The sequence below is a fragment of the Pelobates fuscus genome, chromosome 8 (assembly GCF_036172605.1).
Source record: "Pelobates fuscus isolate aPelFus1 chromosome 8, aPelFus1.pri, whole genome shotgun sequence".
NCBI lineage: Eukaryota > Metazoa > Chordata > Amphibia > Anura > Pelobatidae > Pelobates > Pelobates fuscus.
Genome location: NC_086324.1, coordinates 116,041,765 through 116,067,862, shown reverse-complemented (window position 1 = coordinate 116,067,862; position 26,098 = coordinate 116,041,765). Strand labels below are relative to the sequence as shown.

At 38.9% G+C, this 26,098-nt stretch overlaps 1 protein-coding gene across 1 annotated transcript in view; it reads left to right on the top strand.

The window, feature by feature from the left end:
• The first annotated feature begins 1,033 nt into the window (after positions 1-1,033).
• The window catches only part of GSG1L (GSG1 like), a 212,615-nt gene continuing 187,550 nt past the window's right edge, over positions 1,034-26,098 (top strand). Inside the window, exon 1 of the mRNA XM_063429465.1 lies at positions 1,034-1,464. Within this exon, the coding sequence (XP_063285535.1) occupies positions 1,161-1,464 (304 nt within the window). The 5' untranslated portion in view covers positions 1,034-1,160. The remainder of the gene's footprint in view (positions 1,465-26,098) is intronic.

Below are 26,098 nucleotides of genomic sequence, written 5' to 3'. Positions count from 1 at the left end.
CGTTAAGTCTGGTCATTCTAAGGCTTGGTAATACGTCTTTTGGATCCACCTTTTGTGGGTTTCCTCTTTCCTGTGTGTTGGGGTACGACTCCCGTGACACAAGTTCATTGTGATTGTTGAAACTCCAGTGGCATCCATCTTAGTTCAAGTGACCCTTTTACTCTGACATCATGTAATATTAATTTTCCTATATGATGCACATAAAGATCTTCAGGATGCTGGTAAACTTTAGTTGAACAAGCACATTTTTATTAAGCTTGTGCATACATACTATAGTCAAGAACTGGCAATAGTGTTTGCATTTGACAGTTATTTGATTGACAGGTGTTTGTGACCAAAGGTAATGAAGCATGAATTGGTTTACAACGAACATGAAAATTCTACATTCCCTACCTTTTTTTTCTTTCCATATTTAGATTTTTTTTGATGTTGAAATATTGTTATTCACAGAGCAAGCATAAGAATTAGTGATAATAATACAATTGTATTGTTGTTATATTGTGTTTGTTCTTAAACTCTGAAATAGTGGAATTACCTTGACATTATAGGAATAAGTGAGACCGCAAAATGAAGCAAATATTTTTTAGATGGTTTCAGGGCCAACAATTGTCTACATTTTAAGCGATCAAGGAAATATAATTTACACAGTCAATGACAAACAGAATATTTTAATTTTGATTTTAATTTGCTTATTTATAACACATTCAGCAAATTAAACAAAAAAAAGATGTAGTTATTTGTATCTTCAAAACAAAACCCTATCTTTTTGATTTATTATAACCTGTACATTTATTCGGTTAGTGCACTGTTATTTAAATTCAATATGTGCCAAATGATGTTCTTATTTTGTAAATAGTTCACAATGTCAGTGTATCCTAGCAGCCTGTAGGTGTCTCTAGTTGGACGCTCTCTATCCTGTTCAATATTTGATGTTAATATGCACAGATTTAGCTCAGAAAGCATAGTGGCTTCTTGAAAAGCAGGCTTATATGCACATATGACACTTTTCGGTACCTAACCAGTACTAGTGTTTTTATAATCTAAAAATAACAGCAATGTTTTACTAGTAACACGAATGCATGGTTGGAAGAAGGCTAGCAAGACTGAATGCCTTTCATCGTCATTAATTGAAGTGGATGCCATGTAGGCACGAATGAATTATGAGGAACGAAAAAAGAAAACAAAGGGCCATCCTTTCTGTGTGCTTAACCTTAATAGCTCTATTGTTTTCCACCACTGCCTTTATTACAACATACTGGTGTGAGGGAACACAGAGAGTACCCAAACCGAACTGTGGAAAAGGCAAGAAGACAAACTGCATAAACTACAATGGGAATGAGGCACACAATGAAACAAACCCAAACCAGGTTCATTATAGCTGGGAGACAGGAGATGACAGATTCCTATTCAAATATTTTCATACTGGAATATGGTATTCATGTGAGGAAAATATAAGTGGTGCAGGTGAGTTATTTTACATTACTTGAATTTTTGAATTAATTTGTAATTATATTTTGAAAGCACTCGGCTTGCAAAAACGCAGTGCAAATACCTATTGAGCTATGGAATACAGATATAAACAAAGTTTTTAGTTTTTTAAGAAATAAATAAAACCCAACAACGGTGCATTATTTTGTCATTGGAAATATTTTATAAAATTATATTTTAATTAGATTTTGTCCTATATGTTTGTATTTTAAGGTAAATGGAAATGGATTTCTTGTGAATTATTATGGTAAATCGGTATTTTATTGGCGAAATTACAATTTAATTTTGTAGAAATTTGGATAAAGATCTAACAAACAATATTTTTCACAGGAATGTGAAAAAATGCTTACACTAGAAATGGGGACAAATTAGATTTTACTCCTTCCAAGCTTTATTACACATGCAGTTTACTCATTACACATTAAATATATTAGACTTAGCCATGGCAACTGCAGAGTGATTTCTCATCTATCTGATCTTTATTTTTGGTGTTTCATTTCTGAAACGGTCTTGTATATTTATTTCACACTCAAAGCGCATTTTTGGGCTGAGAACTGCCCCGATTTTATATCTTAATAAAGACTCAAAAGTCCTAAGTTACTCTCAAAGCCTAAAAGATATTTGTCATAATTGACCTCTTTGTCATCTTACATTTAATTGCACTGTTATTAGATGTCCAAATAGGGTAGTTACTGAATAATTTTTTTGTTTTTGATCAAAGTATTAGTATTATGTTAACCTCTTAATGACAAAACCAATTGTAAAAGTTCTAATCAAAACAAAACCTGGAATTTATGCTATAAGTCGGTCATAATTCACCTCTTTCATTTTAAGTACACTCACACTTATTATATATAATTGTTTTCAGGAGAAACAAGGCTTTCATTTCACATCAAATATTTAGATATAAAACATAATTAAGAAATTTTAGAATAAGTTATTTTCTGATTTCTGTGTGGCATTAGAACTGTGAATGTCAAAACCGATTTTATTGCAATAAAACACACATATTTGTGTTCAGTGATGTCTCACAAGTACAGACGTACCCCCCATGTGCAGTTTTTATGAGGTTTTGAAAAGTCACAGGGTCAAATATAGGGCTTTCCCCTTTTTCAGTTTTTACACATTGAAATTTGCCAGGTTAGTTTGCTGGGCCTAGGTTGCCTTTGAAACCAGTGGTGTATCCTCGTTTTGTGCTGCCCTAGGAATCACAAAACTCAGGCACCACCCCACCCCGACCCCACCTTATAAATACACATACACACTCACTGACAGACACATATACACTCAGTGTCAGACACACACATTCACTGACAGACACACATACACTAGCTAACAGACATACATACTCACTGACAGACACACACACACACTCACTAATAGACAACATACACACTAACAGACACACACTCACTAACAGACACACACTAACACTCTAACAGACACACACTCACTAACAGACACACATTCACTAACAGACACACACATAGTAACACACTCACTAACAAACACACACACTCTCTAACAGACACATGCACACTAACAGACACACACACTAACACACTCTCTAATAGACACACACATAGTAACACACTCACTAACAGACACACACTCACTAACAGACACACCCATAGTAACACACTCACTAACAGACACACAATCACACACTAATAGACACACACATAGTAGCACACTCACTAACAGACACACGTGCACACTGACACACACACTCACTAACAGACACACACACTCTCTAACAAACACATACACACTAACAGACACACACACACACACTAACATGCACACATGCTAACACACTCACATACTAACACATTCACTGACACACACATAGTAACACACTCTCTAACAGACACATACACGCTACAAACTCACTAACAGACACACACGCTAACACACTAACTAACAGACACACACACTAAAAGACACACACGTAGTAAGACACTCACTAATAGACACACACACACACACACACTCACTAACACACAAACACGCTCACATTTTTCAAAACATTTTTAAAAAATTTAATCCCCCCAGCTGCCCTACCTTTGGGAATGCTGGGGTGGATTCTCATTTTCCCTGGGGTCCAGTGGGGCTGCTGGGCGGCCGGCTGGTCGGTGAGTGCAGGTGGCAAGGGAGCACTAATCCTCCTGTTCGACTCCCTCGTGCACCGTGTAGTGATGCCGCCGCCGGAATGACGTCATATTCCGGCTACGGCATCACTGCGGTGCGCGCGAGGAAGCTGAACAGGAGGATTAGTGCTCCCTCGCCGCCCGCCCATAAAGCTCCACTGCTGCCAGCCTGGGGGGCCCTGAGGTGGCCACCTGGCCAGCTCATGGGTCCCCCAGGACAGGAGGCTGGCAAGGCATTTGCCAGGGTGATTGGGGGGCGTTTTTTTTTGCCGCCCCCCCCAGAAAGTGCTGCCCAAGGAAGTGCCCACCATTTAGCAGCCCAGGAATGAAAATTATCCCTATCGTGGCATATCATTTAGAAAAGTAGACAACCTAGGGTATTACAAATTACAAATGGGGTATGTCTAGTCTATTTTAGTAGCCACTTAGTTACAAACCCTGACCAAAGTTACTGTTCATATTTGTTATTTAGCATTTTTTACAAATAAACTGCCCTTTCACCAATGATATCATCAGCAATATACATTTCACTGCTTTAAAACACTCATATTTGTGTTTGGTAATGTCTCACAAGCGCAACAGTACCCCCTATGATCAGGTTTCATGGTGTTTTGGAAAGTTACAGGGTCATATTTAAGACTTGCCCATTCCAATTTTTGCACTTTAGAATTTGCCAGATTGGATATGTTGCCTTTAAGACCATAAAGCAGCCCAGGAATAATAATTACCCCGATTATGTCATACTATTTAAAAAAAAGTAAACAACCCAGGGTATTCAAAATTTCCAGTCTTTTGTAGTAGCCACTTAGTCACAAATGCAGGCCAAAATTAGCGTTCACATTAGTTTTTTGCATTTTTCAGACAAAAACTGCACTTTCACTGATGATATTATCGTTGTGACACATTTTACTGTTGAAACACTAATAATTGTGTTCAGTGAAGTCCCCTGAGTACAACAGTACCCCACATGTACAGGTTTTATTTGGTTTTGAAAAGTAACAGGGTTAGATATAGGGCTTGTAAATTAAATTATCTGGGCTTTCTCCCTGGGTTGTTAGGGAGGTCCCTCAAATTCTAATTAATAAAATTACAAAATGATGTAAAAAGATTACATAAATATACACGTAGAATTTAAATATATATACATACATGTGTATTTTAATTATACGTGTGTATTTATGTAATTAGCAATTTTTACATATGTTTATTTTTATTTATTTATAATATATATATATGTGTATTAATATATAGACTGGTGGGGGCTATCCCGGCCCGCGCCAACACAGTGTCACGCTACTTCGGTCACTTACCTTAGCTGACTCTCAACTATACCTCCTGCACGCACCGAGCTTCAACAGAATGGCAGGCGTGTGATCAGGGGAGTGACTACCAGGGGTTGAGCACATCTCCTTTGGGAACAGCTTCACCGATACAACCTACTACTAATCCCAAGGGCCCATGTGGGCCGACCACCAGGGGCTTGACCCTGCACCATCGCCTGGGAAAATGAAGGGCTGTCCATCGCTGGCAGCGTAAGACCATCAAGGTCTACTATGCCTTCCACTATGGGAAAGACTGGGACGCTCTGAGCCTCCTGGTCCGCGGCTCGAAGATGCTGGCCTCACTACTGACCCAGGACTAGAGGAATGCAATGCTTAGCTCCCACTATGCATCACCCTTTGATAAACCCCTTGTGATGACAGAACACAGCCTAACAGGCTTGTTTGAAAACACAACCATCTGGCCCTCCTTGGGAATTGGCTGAACCTGTTGAGAGGCCTGCTGGCAAAACTAAACTTCCATTTGATGATGCCTGTTGCTGATTCACTCTTAATGCCAGTTGTGTAGCTTAAACTCACTGTCATTTTAATTTTCTTATTCTAAGTGTGTTTGGAGCGGAGCACTAACGTGATGTGTGGTGTCTGTATTTTCCTTCTATGCAACATGGCTCAATATGTTTTAAGGTGCAAAATTCTGTTTATCCTACATATCTATATAAATTTGCCTTGTAACATTACTAGTGTAACATCAGACATGTTACTCATGCATAAATGTCCTATTATGTTAAACAAAACTGAGCAAGGTTCCTCTAGGAGTTTATGATATGACCGTATGGAACACCGTAACGGCGCTAACAGGTTTTTAATAGTAATAATATTAATATTTTACTTTTTTTCAAATGCACATAAACCCCAAATTTCTAGTCAACAATTTTTTGAACTAGGGGCAATAGTAGAGATGTGCTACAACTTTTGCAACAAACAGTTTATATGTCACATGGTCTGATAGTCATTTTGATTGTATCCATCAATTTTGTACAATATTAAGAAAGCTCAATCTCTCTTTACAACTACTTGGGCTACAGATGATAATTAAAATACTTTGTCTCTTCTTTGTATAATATTGTAGGCTGAAATATAAAAGGGGAATACACAATAGTGCAGATTAAACCTTATATAACCATAGGTATATATCATGTGATAAGAGCACACTCACAAGGATAGAGCCATAATGTCACCTGGATCAAGTATGAATCTCCATAGGGAAATCAAAACCCCACTTCAAGTTGGAGGAAGGTGGTTAGGATGGTATCCCCTCAAAATTATGAAGTAGATGGTTCCATGGTAAAAAAAATATCAAATATATTAAATCAAAATAAAATAAACATTTAAAATCAATAATAAAAGCAGTAGTTCAAGTCACCAAGACGTGTTTTCCTGAATTCTGGCTCCTCAGTTGGTGTATGATGTATCTGTAGTGTTTTATATACCTCCCAAATCTTGATTTTCCCAGGTTTTCGTTAAGTGCATGTCACGTATTCATCCGCTTATAAAAATGTGGTTAATGACATTTACGGTCCACACAGGAAAAGTTGTGCCGAGCAGCAATCAAATCCACAGAAGGGTTAATGCTGAGCAGCAATTATGCAAATAGGGACCTGGTAACTGCTTTGGGGTCAAAGGCCAGTTACAGCCTATCAGATCTAGAGGAGGGGTATTTAGGCCCAGTTCTCATCTTGCCCAGTGCCCTGTCGTGGTTTCCCTTGTGGTTGTCCGAGAGCGCGTTATTGATTCTGGTAATTCTGGTTATTTGACTTTGGCATTGTTTTTAACTTCCCTGTTTTCTGGCATCCCTGACTCCTGGCTTTTCCTTATCGTTGTGTCTCTTTCTCTTTCCCTTGACCTCGGCTATTCCTGACTATTCTTTGGTACGTTAGTCCGGCCATTCTAAGGTCAGGTATATGTTACCTATCAGTCCTCTGTGTTATACAATTCTACTTGCTGGATCATTCTTTAATCCTGACATTATGACATGGTCATAGATCCTGTAGAATTGTGTGAGCACATAGCTGCTTCCGAAAGGAAACTAGAGGAGAATGATCACTGCTTGGATCAATTTGCCCAGGCTTTCAGTACGCTTCTTACTTGTACAGCACATCTGCAACCTGCGGCTGCTCCTACTGTCTCACCTCCGCCTTGTGTACCTCCGCCTATAGTATTAAAGGCACCAACTATCTCTCTATCTCCTACTCTGCATTTTGATGGTAATTTCCAAGAATGCCGGGGATTCCTTAACCAAATAGAGTATCATTTTGAGGCCTCACCAGGATCTTTTCTCACAGACAGAGCTAAAATTGGTTACCTGATGAATCAATTAAAAGGTAAAGCTTTAGCTTGGGCCAATCCATTATAGGAGAGTAATAGGAGTGTGGCACACAATTACCAGGAGTTTATTACGGAATTTAAACTTACGTTTGAACCATTAGGCAGGGAGGAAGACTGCCCTGATGCATATCAGACAAGGGAACCCCGGTCTATCTCGGAGTATGCCATAGAATTTCGTACCCCAGCTTCCGAGGTAGACTGGACTAATAGTGGGTTAATCTCTGCATTTTAAAAAGGGACTATCTGAAACTATGCTAGATGAGATTGCCGCCAAAGACTTACCCAAAAAGCTTAATTAATTTATCACTTTTGTCATGCAAATTGATTATAGATTGAGAACCAGAGAAGCTACTAGAAACAAGACCAGACACATGAATATGCCTTTAGCACCCTACTTCTCCAAACCTATTGTCCCTGAATTTTCTGTACAGTCCAAACCCGAACCCATGCAGTTGGGGGTCACTAGACTGTCGGAAACAGAAAGACAATATAGGAGAAAAGAAGGCCTATGTCTATACTGCGGTAGAAAAGGACATATGAGAAACAATTGTCCCATACGTCTGGAAAACTACCGCACCTTAAGGGGACAGGTCTTAGGTGTAATGGAAACGTCCTCTGGAATCGATAAAAATCGGTTTCTCCTTGATATTTCTATTGCAAAGCCCTGATGGATTCAGGTGCCGCTGGAAACTTCCTCAACGTTCAATTTGTTAAAGGTAATACTATACCTATCAAGGAGAGACTATCACCCCTAGCTGTTGAAGCTATTAATGGGAGACCACTCTCACAACCATTGATTACACACAAAACCTTACCCATTAATTTGTCCATTGGTGCCTTACATAAGGAAGAGATTACATTTCAGGTTATTGCATCCCCTTCCTGTCCGATCATATTAGGCTTTCCATGGCTTAACAAGCATAACCCTCATATTGACTGGGCTAATGGGTAAATATTAGAATGGGGTAAGGATTGTTATGAAAGGTGTATACTGAATGTTGCCAAAAGAGTGGGCACTATTGGATTACCCTTGAGTACACCTCAAAACCCGGAAATCCCTGTACAGTACCAAGACATTAAAGAAGTATTCAGCAAAACACAGACCATATGACTGTTCCATTAATTTACTACCCGGCGCTATGCCCCCTAAGGGAGCAGTCTATGCTCTGTCACCTCAGGAGAGTAGAGTAATGGAGGAATATATTAAGGATTCGTTGAATAAAGGCCACATACGAAAATCATCCTCGCCTGCTTGTGCAGGATTATTTTTTGTATCTAAAAAGGATGGTGTGTTGCGCCTATGTATTGATTACAGGGCATTGAACAAAAACACCATTAAGAACGCCTACCCCATTCCTCTTATTGCTGAATTATTTGATAGACTCCAAGGCGCTAAAGTATTTACTAAGCTTGATCTTAGAAGTGCTTACAAATTTAGTGAGAATCAAGGAAAACCACGAGTGGAAGACTGCATTTAATACCAGAAGTGGACACTATGAATATCTAGTGATGCCATTCGGGTTGTGCAATGCTCCAGCGGTTTTCCAAGATTTCATAAATGATGTACTCAGGGATTACATTTACTCGTTTGTCTTGGTCTATCTGGATGATATCCTTAATATTCTCCTGACATTCAGACTCACCACGATCACGTTAGACAAGTTCTGCAGACCTTGTTATAGAATCAACTTTATTGTAAATTAGAAAAATGCATCTTTGACCAATCTGAAGTACAGTTTTTGTGATATAATATCTCTGCTTCGGGGTTTCAGATGGATCCTAAAAAGCTTGAATCGGTTCTACAATGGCCTTTACCCACTGGGTTGAAAGCCATTCAAAGATTTATTGGTTTTGTCAATTATTACAGAAGGTTTATAAAGGGATTTTCTTCAGTAATAGCCCCCATCACCAATATGACACACAAAGGGGTTAGAAGTACAATATGGTCTAAAGAGGCTATAGAAGCCTTTGAAACTCTCAAACAGCGGTTTGCCTCAGCCGACATATTGATACATCCTGACACCAGTAAACCATTCATACTGGAAGTTGATACATGAGAGACAGGGGTAAGGGCAGTTCTCTCCCAGAGGGAGAGCCAGGATACTCCATTGCATCCTTGTGGTTACTTCTCTAGAAAGTTGTCTCCTGCCGAGCACAATTCTGATATTGGCAATAGGGAATTGTTGGCCATTATTCTAGCTCTCAAGGAGTGGCGACATATTTTAGAGGGTTCCAAGGACCCCCTTTTGATCATTACTGATCACAAAAACCTGGCTTACATAGGAGATGCTAAACGATTGTCTTCTAGACAAGCTAGGTGGTCTCTGTTCCTTTCTCGCTTTAATTTTCTTATTACTTATAGACCTGGTTCTAAAAATGTCAAGGCTGATGCCTTATCCATACAGTTTGATACTGAGTCTATACAAGAGCAAGAAAAGTCCCATATCATTCCCCCAGAATGTATCATTGCTTCCACTATCCTTTCATTGTCCTCTCCGCTGCTTGGCTCCATCATCATGGAGGCTCAATCTCAGGCGCCCTGTGGTAAACCTTATGACAAATTGTTGGTTCCATTGGGGGAAAGGGTTAATATCATGAAGATGTTTCATGACAATGTGTCTGCTGGTCACCCAGGTATTAATACATTCACTTCTGCTATCATGAGGTCATTCTGGTGGGATTCCCTCAGGAAGGATGTTAAGGAGTATGTGCAGGCTTGTTCTGTTTGTGCCCTTTCCAAAGTACTTCATAAACTTTCTTGTGGCTTGTTACAACCTCTTCCCGTTCCTGAGGTCCCATGGTCCCACTTGTCTATGGATTTCATTGTAGAACTTCCTAGTTCTAATGGTTATACCACTATTCTCATGGTTGTTGACCATTTTTCTAAAATGGCTCACTTCATCCCTCTCAAGAAATTACCGTCATCTCAAGACCTGGTACTGATCTTTATACGTGAAATTGTCCATCTGCATGGCATTCCTCACTGTAACGGACCGTTTCGCTCAAAAGGGGATAAAATCCGTTTAGGCGATAATCCCCTTTCCCATAGACCAGCAGCTACTGCAATCACCAATCTCCCGAACTGCAAACACACGAACCCTGGAAGCAGCCGAACAGGAAAAGCGATACGAACAGCTTACACTCCTGGCAGTCGGCATACAGTCAAATTCCCCCCAAGAATGAGACAACACTTCAGCTTCAGGGTTAAGCAGGAACTCATTAACTCAGGGCTACCTGCCCAGTATTTATGCAGGTCTCCCACCTGGTGGACACTCCCCTAGGGGACCAAATTGAAGACTGTAACAAAAGACAGACATAAACCAATTACAGACCCACAGCAGTAAAACATTCCCACAATACATCCTGGCTTCCTCCCTTCTGCCCTGGAGATAATTGGAGAAGTAATCCAATTATCTCCCAGGCCAGAGACAAAACTCCATTACACATGTGGGGACCTAAATGCAGTATTATGTTTTAAAATATATAAAGTCACTTTTATTACACCAAACACAGACATGTTACATATCCCCAGATAGCTCAGGTCTGGATGCACATTATTAGGTGAATGGCACCCAGACCACACAAATACAATTTAATCGCCATGGAGCCAAAGTCTTTAATCACACGAATAGGCTCCATGGCATAGCTATCTGGGTTACTACAATTCACATGAAACAAACTACCGTATGAACGGCTGTTCGGCTACATCCCCACGAATAGGAACCAGGAGACGGACGGCTCAGCGGTGTTCGTGCAAATAAGTGTCCGCTTATAGTTCCATAAGTTAGGTGCCGAACACCGCTGGCCGTACGGTACTTGTAAAATGGCTGCCGCCGCGTGTTCGGTCGACGAACAAAGACCACCCTGCCTTCGTCAATTAAGCTGCGGTTAACCGCAGCTTCTGGGCGGTCAATTGACGGCACACTCCATCTCCTAGGTGGTCCCTCGATAAAATCTACCGAACACCCTGGCAGAAAGCACGAATAAACCTTTCTGCAGGGGAAATAAACCTTTTTCAAGTCTGGTCCATAGTCCAAAGGGAGCAGGCGAGCAACCAGGCTTCTCCAGCTCATAGTGGCGAGGTTGCTTTCGTCACACTCACAATATTGTATCTGATAGAGGTTCTCAGTTTGTATCCCGGTTTTGGAGGGCTTTCAATAAGCAATTGGGGATTGAATTGTCTTTTTCATCCTCTTATCACCCCCAGACTAATGGTACATCTGAGAGGGCTAACCAGTCTTTGGAATTATACTTGCGTTGTTTCGTTAATAGCACTCAAGACAATTGGTCTGAATTATTACCATGGGCCGAGTTTGCCAGGAACAATGCTGACCATGACTCCTCTGGGCATAGGCCATTTTTTGTTAATAATGGCTGGCATCCTACTGTCCTACCGGCTGTTTTTTCTGATACGGCTATTCCTGCTTTGGATGACCGTCTGGCTTTCATCCGTGATACCTGGTTTAAAGTTTAATCTGCGCTGGATACTGCTTCTGACCGTTTCAAGCATTTTGCTGATACACGTCGAGGTGCCAACCCTGTTTACCAAGTGGGTGAGAGGGTTTGGTTATCTTCTCGAAACATCAGGCTCAAAGTCCCTAGCATGAAATTTGCTCCTAAGTTCCTTGGACCTTTTCGTGTCCTTCGTACGATCAATCCTGTTGCGTACTCTCTGGCCCTTCCGACCTCCTTGAAAATTCCTAATACCTTTCATGTGTCCTTGCTCAAACCTCTTGTTTGCAATAAATATGCTGTCTCAAGTGTCCCTCCTCCTCCCTTAGTTGTTTCTGGACAGGAAGAGTATGATGTATCCTCTATAATTGATTCTAGGTTTTCTCGGGGCACTGTACAGTACTTGGTGGATTGGAAAGGTTATGGACCAGCTGATCGTTCTTGGGTTCCGGCATCTGATATACATGCTGGCCACAAGATTCGCTATTTTCACGCCAAATTTCCTCTCAAGCCTGGTCCTGCGCACCCGGTGGGCATTCTTCAGGTGGGGGGTAATGTCACATATTCATCCGCTTATAAAAATGTGGTTAAAGACATTTACTGTCCACACAGGAAAAGTTGTGCCGAGCAGCAACCAAGTCCACAGAAGGGTTAATGCTGAGCAGCAATTATGCAAATAGGGACCTGGTAACTGCTTTGGGGTCAAAGGCCGGTTACAGCCTATCAGATCTAGAGGAGGGGTATTTAGGCCCAGTTCTCATCCTGCTCAGTGCCCTGTTGTGGTTTCCCTTGTGGTTGTCCGAGAGCACGTTATTGATTCTGGTAATTCTGGTTATTTGACTTTTGCATTGTTTTTGACTTCCCTGTTTTCTGGCATCCCTGACTCCTGTCTTTTCCTTATCATTGTGTCTCTGTTTCCCTTGACCTCGGCTATTCCTTACTATTCTTTGGTACGTAAGTCCGGCCATTCTAAGGTCCGGTATACGTTACCTATCAGTCCTCTGTGTTACACAATTCTACGTGCTGGATCATACTGTAATCCTGACAGTGGAACGCTCCATGCGTTCCATTAGTTCACCATTTCGTACTTCCTGTAACTGTCCGTATACTTTGGAACGCATCCTTTGCTCCACCTCTCACTCTCATACGCATGCATCATATCCTTTGACGCAAATCACCCATCCGCTGTGGAACGCACCTTGCGTTCCACCTCTCCCTTCCTTACTTGCGCATCATACCTTCTGACGTGAGTGGGCATGTTTTATTTACCTAGATGTTTTGGAACGCAACGTGCATTCCACCACACGGAAAGTCCAGTGGAACCTCTTATAAATAACATAACAAATATTTATTCATGCATTTTTCACTAATATAAAATTTTTTCCCTTAGATAATTGTTTTTAATTAGGATTTAATATGTATATCTTTATCAACAGAAAAACATATATGTAGTTACCAGATAATAGTGGAAAAGGTGGAAACACACATGAATGGGTAATACAATGGTAAAGGTGGGATGGAGTAGACAAAAGAAACCCTATCTACACCTTAAGACCATTGAAAGCTTGCTAACTGTAGGGGAGGAATTACCCTTCCCCAAAGTACACAACAGCGAGTAACACAGAGAGAGAAAAAAAAGAGAGGTAGATGGCTCTAAATGCTCCTCTCAATATAGAAGGCAAAGACTCCTAAATCTCTAAGAACCTAAACTGAGCAGACTAATAAGAGCTGATAACCCAAAAGGAAAAATTCAAAAATTCCCACTCAAATGGGGTTAAAACCTAAAAGCACATTCACACCTCACTGCAAGGACTATAAAAATGTCAAAGTTTTCCTGGAGATGGTATGTAGGGACATTGAACAAATAGATTCCAACGATCTAGATTTTAGCTCTAGCGGAAATCTAACAAATGTTGAAATGAAAGCATTAAAATCCCTACGCACCAATACGGATATAATTATTAACCCCTTAAGGACAGACGACGGATATATTCCGTCATGATTCCCTTTTATTCCAGAAGTTGTGTCATTAAGGGGTTAAACCATCTGATAAAGGGGGGAATATAGTTGTAATGGATCGTCCACAATACATATCCATGGTCAACCGCCTCTTGAGTGACAATAAGACATATCAAATACTACAAAATGACCCCACTGGTGATTACATTATCGATGTGAAAACTTTACTATCTCAAGCACTTGATAATAAACTCATTACAAAGGATGAGTTTGAATTTATGTTTACCAGACAACCCATGACATCCACGTTCTACAGTCTCCCGAAATTTATAAGTCTATAACTAACCCTGCTGGACACCCTATAGTGTCTGGCACAGGGAATCTGACTCAAAATATGAGTATATACCTTGACAAGATAATGGGCCCAATTGTATCAACACTTCCCTCCTTTGTGAGGGACACAAAACTAATGCTGCAACTTATGGAGAATATTATTGTACCAAAAGAGGCATTGTTGTGCAGTCTTGACGTAGAATCCCTCTACAGCTCCATCCCACATATTCTAGGGATTGAGAACCTTAGATTCACTCTACAGTCACAACCTAAATTCTCTCCAGAGTACATATACTTTGCTTGCAAACTCCTGGGCTTTGTATTAACTAAAAATGTCTTCCTTTTTAATGGTGTGATCTATCATCAGATTATGGGCACGACAATGGGCATCGCATGCGCCCCGCCTAACGCTAATTTATATTTGGGCACATGGGAAAATAATTCCAAAATGATGAGCGTTTTACCCAATACCTAACACAAATACATTGTTGGAAGCTCTATATCGATGATGTGCTCGTAGTATGGCTGGGTTCAGTAGAAGAATTCAACGTGTTTGTACTGCTGTTGAATGTGAACAAACTGAATCTGCAATTTTCTTTTAGTCTGTCTTTTGTATGTATTTCTGAAATGTTCCTTTTCATTTTTCCATGCCTTTTTGGTTCATTCATCTGACTTTTTATACCTCTTTAGTGCCTACATTAAGTGGAACATATTGTTATTTATAAGAGGTTCCACTGGACTTTCCATGTGGTGGAACGCACATTTCGGGCCTATTTTAAAATAGCTACAGAATCTTATAATACAATCTCCTTGGGCAAATAATTCCACATCTTTACTGTGCTTACTCTAAAGAACTCTCTGCTACAAGCGAATAAAAACTTTCTTCCAACCTCAGCTGATGATCTCTTGTAAGATTCACATTCCTATTACTGAACAGGTAACCAGTTATTAGTTTGTACTGGACATGTATATTTGTATAGCGTTATCATATTTTCTGTGAGATGCCTTTTTTCTATAGTAAACAAATGCAATTTTTCTAAATAAATCGTGAATAATTTTGTATGAGCTTCTGTAGGACCCTTGTTCAAAATGTGTGCCCAAAATTTAACCACTTATTCAAGATGGGGTCTTACCATTAATTTGTAATGAGGTAAAATTATAAAAATTATTAAAATTATAAAATTATTAAAATATATATTTTTTTTAAAGGGAAGGTTAATGACCAAATGATCACGCTTGTAAATATTTATGTACCCAATGTTAATCAGGCATCATTTTTGAGAACTTGCACAGAAAATATATAATGGCGAGAGCACTCAAATACATGCAGTTAGACTTTTTACCAGTACTGTCTTGGGTATATATCTAAAACAAGATATGCGTTTGCGTTTCGGCAAAGAAGCCATTTTCACGCCAAATTTCCTCTCAAGCCTGGTCCTGCCCGCCCGGTGGGCATTCTTCAGGTGGGGGGTAATGTCATGTATTCATCCACTTGTAAAAATGTGTTTAACCCCTTAAGGACCAAACTTCTGGAATAAAAGGGAATCATGACGTGTCACACACGTCATGTGTCCTTAAGGGGTTAATGACATTTACTGTCCACACAGGAAAAGTTGTGCCGAGCAGCAACCAAGTGACTTGAGAAAGGCTTCTTTGCCGAAACGCGTCGTGGTACATTTTATGGACAATTTTTAATTTGTATTTGAGTTTTAATATTCTTTGATTTTGTATCAAATAAACAAATTTTATTTTGATCCTGTATCCTGGAATAATTGTAAAGTTTACATCCAGGGAAGACTCATCCATATCATCTACATCAATACCAGACGTCCAGTTTAAAAGGCTTTTATCTCCATTACAAGTTCATAGTCTGAGTCAGCTTGCATAAGTGACTCAGAAGCATGTGAGTTTAACCAGTATCTTATGGTCATTATATACATTCATGGCAATATTACCCTATGGTTCTTTTGTATGTCTTGTTGTTTTAGATAAATACCCAAGACAGTACTGGTAAAAAGTCTAACTGCATGTATTTGAGTGCTCTCACCATTATATATTTTCTGTGCACTTTAAATTTGTGTGGTTGAGTGATTCACACTAGGTGATAGTAGCACCAAACTACTCTTTTTCCCGTACCTTTATTTTTATTTTTGAGAACTTGCCTGAGGAAATTGAAGGATTTTAAGGAAGAAGTCTTTATAGTTGGTGGAGATGGTAATATAGTGCTGGATTATGCTGTAGATAGCTCCTCAAAGACTAGAGAAACACAAATGAATCAGAGGTCGTTAGTATTAAAAACTTTACATTCTTATCAATTGATAGACTGTTGGCGGATCTTTCATCAGGACGAGAGGGACTACACCTTTTATTCAACACCTGCAGATAGTTATTCAAGGATAGATATGTTTTTTGTAAATCATAGATATCTACATTTAGTTAAAGGAGCAAAAATAGGGAATATTACATGGTCGGACCATGCCCCCATTTTTTAGATATCGAACTGCAAGGCGACATGAAGGGTAAAAACATCTGGAGACTAAATGAGTCTCTCCTGGATGACCCAAGGGTCATCAAGGATTTAACAGAAACAATATCCCAATACTTCTTAGATAACTGTACAGATGATATTAATGAAATGTGGGTATGCGAGGCTCATAAGTGTGTGATCCGGGGGGTTCTGATTAAGTGGGGAGCTAGATGTAAAAAAGAATGTGCTGAGGAAATGGAAAGGTTGATGAAAACATTAGAGGCAATGGAGTCTACCCATAAGCAAACTGCAACAGAGGAGAATCTTAAACGCTTAATTGTAGTTAGATCAAAGTTAAGGGCATTATTGAACTATGAAGGCCAAAGAGCGGTCCAGTTGACTCAAAGTACATTGTATACATATGGGGATAAAAGTTGGAAATTCTTAGCTAAAACACTCAAAGCTAAATTGCAAAAAACTTACATATCTAAAATTAAAGATAAACAGGGTAAAATATGTAAATATGAAATAGCAAATACTTTTATTAATTATTATAAAGATCTCTACAATTTAAATCCCCCAGAAAAGACCCCTTATGATAGAACGCAATATCTATCCAAAAATATACCAATAAAAATTTCAAAAGAAATAGCAGCTCAAATGGAGGAAATGTTCTCCCCGGAGGAACTCTCAATGGCAATTCAGGCAATACCCCTTAATAAAAGTCCTGGGCCTGAGTCTTTAATGGATTGTCGTCAACTACGGACATTCCACCTTCACTGTTGAGAGCTGTAATTGCTGTGATATATAAAGATGGAAAAGATCCAGAATTATGCAGCAGTTATAGACCGATTTCTCTTATTAATCTTGATTTAAAAATATTTGCAAAACTTCTGGAAAACAGACTTAAGCCCCTTATGGCCGTGAAGCCAGAGACAATACTACCAAAATCTTGAATGTATTACATGGAGCTATAGTAAATAAAAGCCCTACAGTTTTGTTAACAGTTGATGCTGAGAAGGCTTTTGACAGTGTGGATCAGTCCTATCTGCTGGCAATGTTAGAGGCATGGGGGCTTGGTCCGACATTTTGTAATTGGATACAGATACTTTATAAAGGCCCTTCAGCCATGGTTCGGATTAATGGTTTACTTTCAAATCCCTTCTTTATTAACAACGGCACCCGTCAAGGATGTCCGTTGTCCCCTCTTCTTTTTGTTTTAGCATTTGAACCTTTCTTAGAAGCTATACGAAGAAACACTGATATTAAAAGATATAAGTAAAAGGGAGGAGAGGTTAAATTAACCGCTTTTGCAGACAATGTTTTATTTACGCTTACAGAACCTCAAGATACACTTCCTTTTGTTCAGGAAGAATTGGAGAAATTCGGTACTTTATAAACACAGATAAATCTGAAATATTGGGAGTAGGGATAAGTATAGGAATTAAGGAGAAAATACAGAAGCTCTATAGGTATAAGTGGTATAACTCTAGCATAATATACTTAAGAATACATCTGACGGCCCATTTAAAAGATCTATTTAAACTAAATTATGGAAAATTATTAAGACAAATTGAAGAAGATTTAAAAAAAAATGGAACCAGACCTTTTTTTCATTGATAGGGAGAGTTAACATTATAAAAATGATGATACTCCCTAAGGTATTGTACTTATTCCAGACATTGCCTATTTCGTTGGCGAGAGCCTTCTTCGGGAAAGTACGATCTATATTGCTCTCATTTATATGGAATAATAACCACCCACGTATCGCGTACAATACATTGACACTATCAGTTGAGAAAGGAGGTTTGGGCCTCCCACATTTATAAATATTATGTTGCGGCACTATGTGCGCGAATTAGAGAATGGACAGCTATAGACAAAAAAAAAGCCTTGGTATGATTTAGAACAAGATTTTATAAAGGCTAAATTGGAGACCTTACCCTGGCTGAACTGTAAAATAAATGTATTATCTCCTTCTAATCACCCAATTATAAATCATATAATACAGACCTGGAGAAGGCTTAAAGATAGTTGGAGGCTATCTCCGGGATTATCAGTATTTTTTCCAATTGCATAAAATTTCGAGTTTCAGCATGGGTTGAGCCACAACATACTGAGAACATTAACGGGAGAAGCAGACCCGCCAGTAACAAGTTTAATAATATATGATATACCCACTAGGCTAAGAGAGTTTCCTAGTTGCGATAATATGACAACACTTATAGATAAAATGGGTATGGTTTATTTTAAAAAAATTTGAACCAAAAAGTGTTACCATACTGGCAGACAAGAGATAAAACAGAGTTTGAATTACTCTGTGGTACCGGGATAGATAAAAAACGATATTTGTCTAGTATCTATAATCTAATTCAGAGAGGTTCTATGGATAAGATAGTACCCTCATTTCAGTTGAAATGGATGCTAGGATTGAACATCCAATTGACTGGCAATGACTGGTCATTTGTATTCAAAATGGGAATGAAAGCTCAGGTCAGCACTGCTAGGAAAATGATCTTCTTTAAAAGAATTACTAGATCGTACAATACCCCAGATCGACTTAAGAAACATGGTGTATATGCATTGGATGAATGTTGGAGATGTGGTGAGAAGGGAGCAACTATGGAACATATTTGGTGGGAGTGCAAACTTATTGGGAACTATTGGCTCTAAGTATTGAGTGTCATCTATAAGATTCTACCAATGTCAGATCAATTATCTCGATCTAAGATCTTACTGGGCTGGCCAGCTTCTTTTAACCCCTTAAGGACCAAACTTCTGGAATAAAAGGGAATCATGACGTGTCACACATGTCATGTGTCCTTAAGGGGTTAAGGAGAACAACAAACAGATATTGTTAAGTTTTTTATTGAATGAGGCAAATGCTTTATCCCGTTGTATTGGCTTAAACCTAGCATCCCGACTGTAAAACAATGGATTCTTAGAGTGGACTCATTAAGGGAACTAGAAGAAAACCATTGGACTACCCAGGGAAAAAGTGATCACTATGTTAAGAAATGGGACCCTTGGATAGAGTATTGGGCAGGACTACCATAGTAAGGTTATCTTATGATAGACTGACGATGAGCAAATAAAATATTAATATAAAATAGAACATTAATGATAGAAATAGAGGCAGAGTTATAATGTTTTCTTTCTTTTTTTTCTTCTCTCTTTTTTTCTCCTTTTTTTCTTTCTTCTTTCTTGTCCTGTTGATATGCATATGATGATATGGGACCTTGATAATGCTATTTGGTCATGGCATAAAGTAGTCCCAATATCCGAGCAAAAGAAGAAAAGAAAAAAAAAGAAAAAGGAAAAGGAAAGAAAGGAAAAAAAGAAAGGGAAAAAGAAGGAATTTTTTTTACAATTTGATCATGGCGTGGGAAAAAAAGGTGAGTAAAAAAACTTAATTAATGCATCTCTATGGGGAATGTTCAGCAGCTCTATGCAGAAGAAGGAAACACTGAATGACAATCTTGCACACTGGACTAGGAAGCACCTCTAGTGGCTGTCTGAGCAATGTAAACTATGCCTTTTCTCTGAAAAGTATATATATATATATATATATATATATATATATATATATATATATATATATATATATATATAATGGGATGGACAGAGTTCACACACAGCTTTTAGTTAAAAAACTATTACTGAACTACACAAACCAAATATGCTTTATCAAAAGCAAAACAAAAAATCAACAGGATATTGTCATAATATCTGTTCAGACAAGTCATTGTACCCCAAAGGCTGCTGGTCATCAACCCATTGGTATTCGAATAGGGAATATTTTGGATAATTTTAGTGCAGGAAGGAATTCCAAACCTATAAAATGAGCAAGTCTATACTAATACAAGGAAAATAGCTGTAAACATAGAAACATAGAATGTGACGGCAGATTAGAACCATTTGGCCCATCTAGTCTGCCCAATGTAAATATGTCAAATATAAGACAACTTTCTTGCTATGGAGAATAATAAACTAGATTAGAGAAGAACTTTGTAAAAACATGACTACATCATCTAGACATTACAAACATATTTTGACAAAAATAGATTTTAATATCCTTCTCTAACATAGTGGAAATACTCAATGGATAGGATCTTCAAATCGGAAACCTTGTCAAAAGTATAACTCACCGACACCAGGCTGAGTATATCCGTGAAGAATCTCCCGAAATCCAAGCATAGAAGTGATTATAGGGAATATAGCTCCCAATCCCCCAAACATGAGCCAAACATGAAGGGGTAAACCGAACTGTGGGGGGAGGGAAGAGGAAAGGTTTAGCTAGTCCTGATCATGTGCAGCCTAACAGATTTGCCCTTTGAGTGAAGATGTCGGGAGCATCAGCTCAGCAGTAGCTGTATTGCAGGAAGCTGTTCCTTCAAACAGCCGTGGGAACAGCCCCTCTAGTACAGGTGGGTTTGAGTGTGAGGAAGGCTAGACAGGCTGTGGTGGTAGGGGATTCTATTCTAGGGTAATCTGCCATCTGATCGTCTAAACCGGACAGTTTGCTGTCTCCCAGGTGCTTGGGTCTGGCTGGGGGTGGGATGGGCTGGGGATGACCCAGCTGTCATGGTCCAAATTGGTACCAATGACAAAGTTGGAGGAAAATGGAAGGTCCTAAAGAATGAGTTCAGGGAACTAGGAAGTAAGCTAAAGAAAAGGACCTCCAAGATAATATTTTCAGAAATATTACCTGTGCTGCGCGCTACAGCAGAAAGGCAGCGGAAGATTAGAGAAGTCAATGATTGGCTGAAGTCTTGGTGCAGGAAAGAGGGTTTGGGGTTTTTAGAGCACTGGGCCCATTTTGCGCTTTGGTACAACCTGTATAGCCGTGATGGATTGCACCTAAACAGAAGAGGATCTGCTGTGCTGGGGGATAGGATGGCTAGAAGGTTGGAGATTTTAAACAAGTGATAGGAGGGAGGGACATTGAAATCTACAAAATGGAGATGACCGAAAGGAGATGGGCTTTAGCTCAGCATAAGCGGGGTAAAGATGGGGGGAGGGGCAAGACTAGAACAGGGAATGTATACAACAGTAATATACATTTGAACAAAGTAACTCATGATAATATTAATTGTATGCTTACTAATGCAAGGAGCCTAAATAACAAAATGGGGGAACTAGAGGCAATAGCATACACTAAACAATATGATATAATAGGCATAACAGAAACATGGTGGGATGAGACACATGACTGGGCAGTTAACTTAAATGGGTACATGTTATTTAGGAAGGATAGGAAAAACAAGAAGGGTGGTGGGGTATGTTTGTATGTCAACCATGAGATATAGTCAAATCTTAGGCATGTGGAAGATATCTGCTTGGGGCAAACAAAGGAAAATCAATTATTGGTTGGGATATGTTATAAACCACCTAATGTAAATATTAATGAGGAAGAACAGCTGTTAGAGCAAATTGGGAAAGCTGCAAATTAGGGTAACACGTTAATTAATAGAGGTTTTGATTATCCGGACATAAATTGGGATAGAGAGAATTATGCTTCAGCAAGGGGAATCAGATTTTTTAATGCGTTAAATGACACCTTCATGACTGGTACAAGCACCAACTAGAAAGGATGTTGTCTGGATCTTGTTATAACAAACAAACAATCTTGATCTTTTGACCAACATTCAAGTAGGGGAGCATTTGGTAAATAGTTATCACAACAAAAGCACGTGGGGTATACTAAAACAAATAATTTCAAAAAGGCCAATTTCAATAAGATTAGGGCAGCTATACAACATATTGACTGGTATAAATTCCTTAGTAAAAAAAAAAAAAACACAGAGGATAAATGGAATATCTTAAAACAAATATTGGAACGGTACATTTCTCAGTATATACCATTGGGTAATAAATATAAAAGGAACAACCTTAAACCAATGTGGCTTAGTAGGGAAGTAAAACAAGAGATTAAAAATAAGAAAAGGGCATTTTAAAGCATTTAATTGGACAAATCAAAGGCATCTTACATAAGATATAAGGAAGCCAATAATGCTTGTAAAAAGGCAATTATAAGTGGCTAAACTCGAAAATAAGAAATTGATAGCCAAAGTAAGCAAAACCAAACCAGGCAGAAATTTTAAATAACTATTTATTATTCTTTGGAATATATTAATGAGGATCCTATGGCAAGAGATATGCAAATGATTGCTGCAGAAAATTTTTGATTGGATGACTCAAGACAAGGTGGGGAGCAAGAGCATACAGAGAATGGGCAGCAGCTGAAATAGCCTGCCCTTTTGTGGGTCCCTGCTCAGATATCAAGCTGGTTTTAGCTCATCTTGTGCCATTACAGAGAGAACATCTCTGAAACCTATCAGACTGGTCCCCCCCATACGGGCAGTCTAGATCCGAAATGCCAGCAAGTTCCCTACGCATGAGAGATACAGCAACCCCAGGCGATCTTTTCAGCCTTGTTAGGCATCATCAGTGAGGCATAGCTGATATCTCTCTAAGCACCGTGAGCAAGGGGTCCACGTCTGGATTACTCTTTAAACTTATGGAGAGCAAAAAAAAAAACGGTGCGCAAGAGTACACTGAGAACGGGCAGCAGCTGAAATAGCCTGCCCCTCTTGCTACTTTTTTTTTCTCTCCTTAAGTTTAAAGGGCAATCCAGATGTGGACCCCTTGCTCATGGTGCCTAGAGGAATAATGTCTATACCTAACTGATACCTTACAAGGTTGAAACGATCATCTGGGGTTGCTGTGTTTCTTGTGCAGAGGGAACCTGCTGGCATTTTGGATCTGGACTGTCCGTATGGGTGGGACCAGTCTGATATGCTTCAGATATGTTCTCTCTGTAATGGCATAAGTTGAGCTAAAACCAGCTTGAAATCTGAGCAGGGACCCACCGAAGGGCAAGCTAGTTGATCTGTTGTCTGTTCTCACCTCTCTTGCTACTTGTGGTTTTTTTTTTATCTCCAAGGAGCTACAGCAGTTAAAGAAAATTAATGTAAATAAAGCTCCAGGGCCTGACGGTATTCACCCACAAGTACTTAAGGAGCTAAGTGGGGAAATAAGTGAACCTCTGTATTTAATCTTTCAAGATTCTTTTGTTTCAGGTATTGTACCGGAGGATTGGAGGAAGGCAGATGTCATTCCTATATTTAAAAAGGGTTCAAAATCCTTGCCTGGAAATTATAGACCTGTGAGCTTAACTTATGTGACTGGGAATATAGATTTGAAGGGCTATTAAGGGATAATATTCAGGAATTCATTGGGAAGCACTTTGTTATTAGCAATAATCAGCATGGTTTTATGAAACATAGGTCATGTCAAACTAACCTAATTGCATTCTATGAAGAAGCAAGCAGAAGTATAGATCATGGTGTTGCAGTGGATGTGATCTACTTGGATTTTGCCAAGGCATTTGATACAGTTCCTCACAATAGGTTAGTCTTCAAACTAAAAGAAATGGTCTAGATGAAAATTCTTGTTCTTGGGTAGAACATTGGCTTAAGGATAGAGTACAACAAGTGGTCATTAATGTAAATTTTCAAGCTGGACAAAAGTGGTAAGTGGTGTCCCTCAGGGTTCTGTTTTGGGACCGCTTCTTTTTAACATATTTATAAATGATCTTGAAATGGGCATTGAAAGCCATGTATCAGTGTTTGCAGATGACACAAAACTTTGTAAAGTAATAAAATGTGAGCAGGATATTGCATTGCTGCAGAATAATTTAGATAGACTGGGGGACTGTGCACTAAAATGGCAGATTAAATTTAATGTAGAGAAATGCAAAGTTATGCACTTCGGGGTCAAGAATGCACAAGCAACTTACACTCAAAATGGTAGTGAATTAGGGATTACCACACATAAGAAGGATTTGAGAATTGTTATAGACAACAAATTATGTAGCAATATGCCATGTTAATCTGCAGTTTTGTCATGTATAAATAGGAGCCTACATTCTCGGGCTGAAAATATAATTTTGCCTCTTTATAAATCACTGGTAAGACCACACCTTGAATATGCTGTGCAATTTTGGGCACCTGTTCTAATGAAGGATATCATGGCACTAGAGAAAGTGCAGAGATGAGCTACAAAATTGATAAAAGGAATGGAGCATTTTAGTTATTAAGAAAGGTTAAAAAAAAATTAAATCTCTTTAGTTTGGAAAAACGACGCCTCAGAGGGGATATGATAACAGGATATAAATATATTCGGGGCCAGTACAAACCATTATCTGGAAATCTATTCATAAACAGGGCTATACGTAGGACACAACGTCATGCATTTAGGCAGGAAGAAAGGAGATTTGACCTAGAGCAATGAAAAGTGTTTTTTTTTCAGAATGAACTATAAGGATGTTGGATTCTTTGTCTGAAGAGGTGGTTTTATCAGAGTCCATACACATGTTTAAACTGCAATTGGATAAATACTTGCAAAAACATAACATACAGAGATATAATTTCTAATCAGTGGGGTAATAGCTACTTGATCCAAGGAAACATCTGACTGCCATTTTGGGGTCAAGAAGGAATTTTTCTTAGTTTGTTGTGAAATTGGAAACGCTTCAGATTAAGTTTTTTATTGCCTTCTTTTGCATCAACAGCAAAAACCTATGAGGAAGGCTGAACCTTGATGGATGCAAATCTCTTTTCAGCTATGTAACTATGTAATGATTTAACTTATTGTTCTGGTATCAAGTGAAATATTGCAAAACAGGATTACACCTGGTAGAATGGTCTGGGGACTGAAGAAACCTCACACTGCCAATTAAGATACTTGCAGTACCAATTGTCTATATTAGAGAATATGAACATAAGAAAGTAAACTTTTATTTACAGAAATTCAATTATAATGTTCCTCCTGACACACTAACAACAGGGGAAACTGTGGAAAATTATGGTCCTTAACCCATCAAGAACCAAGAGCATGCCGTCCCTGACATACATTAAATGGATTGGCAAACATAGGGGGATAAATACCAAGAGATTTAATTACAGAATACTGAATATAACAAATATAATTTTCTCTCAATTTAACAGTTTATACTTTAGGAAAATTCATTAAGTTCTAAAGGAATTTCTAACCCAACTTTGCACACTGAACCTAAAACCTGAATACAAATTTTAAACCAAATTAGGAGTAGTGAATTTGCAGAGTAGAATCTTTATTAAATTGAAAAAACTAAAGCATACCAATGAAAAGTCAGCTAATAAATAGCCCAAGCTGTGCACATGAAATCAGCAAGATCTTGTAAGCTGTGCACCTGCAATAAGCAATATACACTAAGGTTAAACACTGCCATCAAAAGTAAAAACATTAATTGTGTGAGGGGCAAATAAGGCCGTAAAGGATATAAAAAAAGGGGGGGAATAAGTCGGTTGTGGTGTGCCGGAACCGACGTCGTGGTAGGGCCTGTAATAAAAGAGGGCCCACCCATGAGGTGTAATGAAAAGAATAAATAAAGGGAGTGGAGGGTGGGGACATGTGAATCGCTGAAAAAACGAACGGGACTGAGGAAGATGAGGAGGGGATTTAAGAAGGTAACATGCCCCTCCCACAACTGCAGGCCCAGCCTTCACATTTGTGTGAGGGGCAAATAAGGCCGTAAAGGA